This window comes from Saccopteryx leptura, chromosome 3 (genome assembly GCF_036850995.1).
Source record: "Saccopteryx leptura isolate mSacLep1 chromosome 3, mSacLep1_pri_phased_curated, whole genome shotgun sequence".
Classification (NCBI taxonomy): Eukaryota; Metazoa; Chordata; class Mammalia; order Chiroptera; family Emballonuridae; genus Saccopteryx; species Saccopteryx leptura.
This window is the reverse complement of record NC_089505.1, coordinates 111,305,305-111,311,157: the sequence shown is the minus strand read 5'-3', so window position 1 is coordinate 111,311,157 and position 5,853 is coordinate 111,305,305. Positions and strand designations below refer to the sequence as shown.

At 47.7% G+C, this 5,853-nt stretch overlaps 1 protein-coding gene across 1 annotated transcript; it reads right to left on the bottom strand.

Moving 5' to 3' along the window:
- Window positions 1-1,161: 1,161 nt before the first annotated feature.
- On the bottom strand, window positions 1,162-1,910 carry LOC136397601 (small ribosomal subunit protein eS6-like). The gene has a single exon (XM_066372116.1). It carries the CDS (start codon window positions 1,792-1,794, stop codon window positions 1,189-1,191), a length of 606 nt encoding a protein of 201 aa, XP_066228213.1. The 5' UTR covers window positions 1,795-1,910; the 3' UTR covers window positions 1,162-1,188.
- Between the last annotated feature and the right edge of the window lie 3,943 nt (window positions 1,911-5,853).

Here is a 5,853-nt window from a genome sequence, read left to right as displayed (position 1 = left end):
ATTTTTTTGTCTCAGATGACTCTGCCTTCCCTTCTTTTTATAAAACTCCCTAACTTACTTTTTAAATGTTGGGGCCAACATTTTTTCAGGTTTTCCAGGGGGAGCCATGCTGTCAGCCAAGAACATTTGACTCAGGTGTTCTGGATATCCAAAAGGCCTCTCGGGTTCATTTGTAATTGAGAAGATAATACCTGTTGTGTGTGCTCGCCCTGTCTCTCTGCTTCAGCATATCTTTTAGCTATACTCTTCCCCGCCCCCAGTCGCACCCAGCCTTCTTTCTGCACCCCGATATCCGTCCGAATGGCTGCTGAGGCTCTCCTCTCCAAAAGGCCCTTGCCCACACCTTCGATCTCTGCCTTTCCAGGAGCTCCCTCTCCCCCTCTTAATTCATCTGGCTGTTTAGTATTTCTCTGCATCCACCCACTAGCACTGCGGGCTTCCTTGCTGTCTCACCCTCCCCGTCCTGCATCGCTGTGTCCTATCCCTGCACAGATCCCAATTCACGGGTCTCCAGGCCCTAACTCTGCTATAGCCAACTGCCTTTTCTCCTCTCATTCTCTCCTTGGCTTTTTCAAGACCCTTGGCCCTGCCAAACATCCTTGTCTTCCTTGGTTTTTGTTTTGTTTTGTTTTGTTTTTTTGTTTTAGTTTGGAGGTTTTATTTCGGGGGGGGGGGGGTGTTTGAGGAAGAGAAACATCAATTTGTTGTTCCACTTATTTATGCATTCATTGGTTGATTCTTGTATGTATCCCAACCAGGGATCAAACCTGCAACCTTGGTGTAACGGGACAATGCTCTAACCACCTGAACTACCCAGCCAGGGCCACCCTGTCTTCCTAAAACTCTCACCCTTTGGGCCTGGTGGCTCTAAATCAGGGGTCTCAAACTCGCAGCCCGCGGGCTGCATACAGCCCGCCGAACAATTTTGTGCGGCCCGCAGACTAATCCACGAAGTTCAAAATATTTTGGATAAAATTAAGTAAGCCCGTGGATTAGTCTGCGGGCCGCACAAAATTGTTCGGCGGGCCGCAAGTTTGAGACCCCTGCTCTAAATCATACTATTTTCTTTTGTTTGTTTTTTTGTTTTGTTTTGTTTTTCTTTTTATGTTTGTTGTTCGTTATTTTTCACTCTCAGAAAAATCTCATTTTTGCCTGGACTCAGAGGTAGAAGCTCTCAGAGAGGACAGCCTACGTCTCTTGGCAAATCTGAGCCTGGCGTTTTTCTTTGGCCTCCTTCATTCTCTCAGCCTCAAGTGTGGCATATTCTGCGGCCTCTTCCTTATTTTTCTTAGTCTGCTGTTGCTTCAGAGCAATACGCCGACGTGTGTGTTGCAGGACACGTGGAGAAACAGGACGCTGGATCTCGGGTGCTTTGGTCCTAGGTTCCTTACCTTCTTTGTTTAGGGGCTTTCTCACAACATGTTGGCGAACGTCATCTTCTTTGGAGAGGTTGAAAAGTCTGCGAATTCTGCTAGCTCTTTTGGGACCCAGGTGACGAGGCACAGTGGTGTCAGTAAGACCAGGAATACCTTTCTCCCCTTTTTTCACAATGACCAAGTTGAAAACACTGAGATTGGCATCCACAGTGCAACCCTGGACAGATTTGCACTTCCTCTCTCCAGTCCTCCTGAGCCTATAGCAGGAATGCCCCTTACTCAGCAGCAGGCGGACACGGCCATGGGTCAGGACACCCTGCTTCCTGGGGAAACCTTGTTTGTCAATCCCACCACTGATCCACACCACGTAACCCTTCCATTCTTCACCCAGAGCATCAGCAGCAACTTCTGTGGCCATACACTTCTCATACGAGGTTCGAAGTTTGCATTCATCGTCCACTTAGATGACTTTCTGGCAGCCAGTGGCTGGGAAAGTGATATCCAGCTTCATCCTGAAGCACTAGCCGCCTTGGAGGAGCCACGAAGAAGAGGCCCGACATCCGCTTAGCCTGTATCACCCATTCTATTTTCTGACTGCATTTCCCCGCCCTTCCTCAGTGGCTTCTGATTGAGGGTTGCCCTGTATGATACAGATGTTGATGCAGCTGTTTTGAAAATTCTGCCCACAAGGCCAGATGACCTTTATTTCAACCCCGGCTTTTTCCCTTTCCCCACCTTGATCCCACCTCTCGCTCTCACTCCATTTCTCACCCTCACGCAATCCCTTACTCTGACCCGACTGCTGATCAAATGTTTTATGTGCTCCTCGGTGCTTAGCTTGCATTTTTCCACAAATTGTTTTGCGTTGCTTCCCCCTCCCCGCCCCATCCCACCCGCAGAAACCATTACTTTCAACCATTATAGACTCACAAATCTCTGATCCCCCCTCACCTGGGCTGCAGGCTCACATTTCCTGAGACGTCCCACATCTCCTCACACACCAGTGTCATTTATTTAGTACATTTACTTCACTTTCAAAAGGCATGAAAAAACTTAAATAGGATACAAAACAGGACAGTTTTCCATGGAAAAGAACCGAAAGTGATGGATACCAAAAACTTCCCAATAATGGAGTCAATCGCGCAGCAAAGGACTGAGTTGCTAGTCACTGGAGTTGATCAGGCAGTGGTGTCTGCGGGTACTGTAGGGCAGTGGTCTCCAACCCCCGGGCCGCGGACCGGTACTGGTCCGTGGGCCATTTGGTACCAGTCTGCAGAGAAAGAATAAATAACTTACATTATTTCTGTTTTATTTATATTTAAGTCTGAATGATGTTTTATTTTTTTTTAAATGACCAGATTCCCTCTGTTACATCCGTCTAAGACTCATTCTTGACGCTTGTCTCGGTCACGTGATACACTTATCCGTCCCACCCTAAAGGCCGATCCGTGAAAATATTTTCTGACATTAAACTGGTCCGTGGCCCAAAAAAGGTTGGGGACCACTGCCGTAGGGGATTTGGAGGCAGGTGACCTGGGAATCTCCCTAACTCCTTGGATTCTGACAGTTGAAAACGGAAGTACAACTGAGTTCATCTAAAGGGAACAGAGAAATTCAAGTCTCCTGAAGTGAAGTTAATTCAGGTGGGCCTTGTACTGGTCTGGGTTGTCAGTTACAAAAAAAAAAAAAAAATTGAAACCAATTCTGGCTACTGAAGTAAAGAAGGAAATTACTGGAAGGGGATCAGGCAACCCACAGAGTTGTCGAGAAGACTGGAGAACCATGAGAAAATGGCCAGGAACCAGGAAAGGGTAGGCAGCCCAGGAAAGGACTCCAGACCTAGCAGCATCCCCGGGATGAAGCACTGGATGACGCAAACATGAGGACAGAGCCTAAACAGCCCTTGCTGATTTGTGTCACGTGCTCAAGATTTAAAGTCTGATAATGCCTGAGTTTAGGTCATATGGCACAGTTCCCAAGAATCAGAGACAGTATCTACCCTTTAAATCATCTGTAGTGGGAAGCCAGTCCTCACTTGCCACCAAAATTCATAGAACGTGGGGAAAGGAGTTCCGTGGCTGAGTAGCCAAAAAATGAGCTCTCCTGTACAGGCATGACCCCTGACCCACCCCCAACCCTCTTATTCCTATCAATGGGCCACCATCTCCTTGGATACCCACGAAAAATGGAAAGTATTGATTTCTCCTCCAACCACCCACACTCCAAATTTTAATCAGTCTCTGAGGATTCTGATTAGCTCTTTTCAGGGTCTTTAACATTCATCCGTTTTTTCCATTCCCACTGCCGTCGTCATTCAGATCCCTATCTTCTCTCCACATTCGTAAAACCAGTGTTCCTCACGCAACTGCGGTTTGTGGTGTGAAGCACGTGGACCTCCTATTCTCTCTGTCTCAGTACCCAGGACACTAGTAGGGGAGATAAGATTTATGTAAACAACTATCAAAAATCTGCATGCAACAAGCAAACATATGGCAAATACACAGGGGTCAGAGGAGAGCCATCACTCCCAATTGGAGAAATCAGCAGAGACTTCAGAAAGGTTTAGCAACTGACCAGGTGGGCCTTGAAGGAGAGATTGGAGTTAACATCCAAGGACAAATGGCAGAGGACTCAAGGCAGATGGAAGAGGCAGGATCACAAAGGCAGAGACAAGAGTGTCTGATTTATCTGGCGGCTATAGAGTAGCTGAGTCTGACTAGAGAGTAAGGCAATGGGTCTCAAATGTTAGTGTGCATTGTTAGATGTGCAGATTCCCTGGGCTCCACTTCTGATTCTGTAGGTCTGGGGTTGGGTATAACAAGCTTTCCAGATAATGATGAGGCAACTAGTTCCCTTCCCACAAGTTAAGAAGCACTAGGTTGAAGGGTTGGGGTAGAGAACCTGAAGGGGACCCAGCTTCCAGGTAGTCTGGACTCAAGTCATGGAGAGCCTGAAATGTCAGTAGTAGAACCTTTATTCTACTGGTTCATGGAAAATTGTATTAGCAGGTAAATGATAAGATCATACTTACGTACTTTGAATCTGTTGGCAAAGGATCATGAGACACAAAGACCAGTAAAATTTTTTGTTTGTTTTTTGAGAGAGAGAAAGACCGAGACAGGAAGTAAAGAGAGGGAGAGGGAGGAGAGAGAAAGGAAGCATCAACTTGTGGTTGTTCACTTTAGTTGTTCACGGATTGCTTCTCATTATCACCTTGACCATAAGGCTCAAGCCACGTCAGTGACCCCTTGCTCAAGCCAGTGACCTTGGACTCAAGCCAGCGACCTTGGGATCATATCGATGATCCTGAGCTCAAGCCAGTGACCCCACGCTCAAACCAACAAGCCCTTGCTCAAGCCAGTAACCTCAGGGTTTCAAACACGGAAATTCAGCATTCCAGGTTGATACTCTATCCACTGCACCAAAACCAGTCAGGCTTATAATGATCAAATGAGAAAAAAAAAAAGTATCGCTTAGGATGGTAACAGTCAGAACAAAAAGGCAAGTAAATGGTCTGAGACACTTCAAAGAACCTGCAGGGCTCAGTATCTACATCAGGTGTGGGGGAATCAAGAAGTGGTAGAGCCCTGGCCGGTTGGCTCAGCGGTAGAGCGTCGGCCTAGCGTGCGGAGGACCCGGGTTCGATTCCCGGCCAGGGCACACAGGAGAAGCGCCCATTTGCTTCTCCACCCCTCTGCCGCGCCTTCCTCTCTGTCTCTCTCTTCCCCTCCCGCAGCCAAGGCTCCATTGGAGCAAAGATGGCCCGGGCGCTGGGGATGGCTCTGTGGCCTCTGCCTCAGGCGCTAGAGTGGCTCTGGTCGCAACATCGCGACGCCCAGGATGGGCAGAGCATCACCCCCTGGTGGGCAGAGCATCGCCCAATGGTGGGCGTGCCGGGTGGATCCCGGTCGGGCGCATGCGGGAGTCTGTCTGACTGTCTCTCCCTGTTTCCAGCTTCAGAAAAATGCAAAAAAAAAAAAAAAATGCAAAAAAAATAAAATAAAATAAGTGGTAGAAGACCTGACCAGGCGGTGGCGCAGTGGATAGAGTGTCGGACTGGGACACTGAGGACCCAGGTTCAAGACCCTGAGGTCGCCAGCTTGAGCGCGGGCTCATCTGGTTTGAGCAAAAGCTCACCAGCTTGAGCCCAAGGTCGCTGGCTCGAGCAAGGGGTTACTTGGTCTGCTGTAGGTCCACGGTCAAGGCACATATGAGAAAGCAATCAATGAACAACTAAGGTGTCACAACGAAAAACTGATGATTGATGCTACTCATTTCTCTCCGTTTCTGTCTGTCTGTCCTTATCTATCCCTCTGATCTCTCTTTGTCTCTGTAAAAAATAATAATAATAATAGAAGTTGTTGAGTTTATTCAAGGTAGTTCAAAAATGGTGGCAGCAACCATAAAAAAAAATTCAGAGCAGCAACTCTGAAGGATTTGGGAAGGAACTGGTGAATTCGCCTTGTAGACATGCTGA

Coding starts and splice junctions, on each gene's coding strand:
- LOC136397601 (XM_066372116.1), bottom strand. CDS start 1,794: ATGGCCACAGAAGTTGCTGCTGATGCTCTGGGTGAAGAATGGAAGGGT.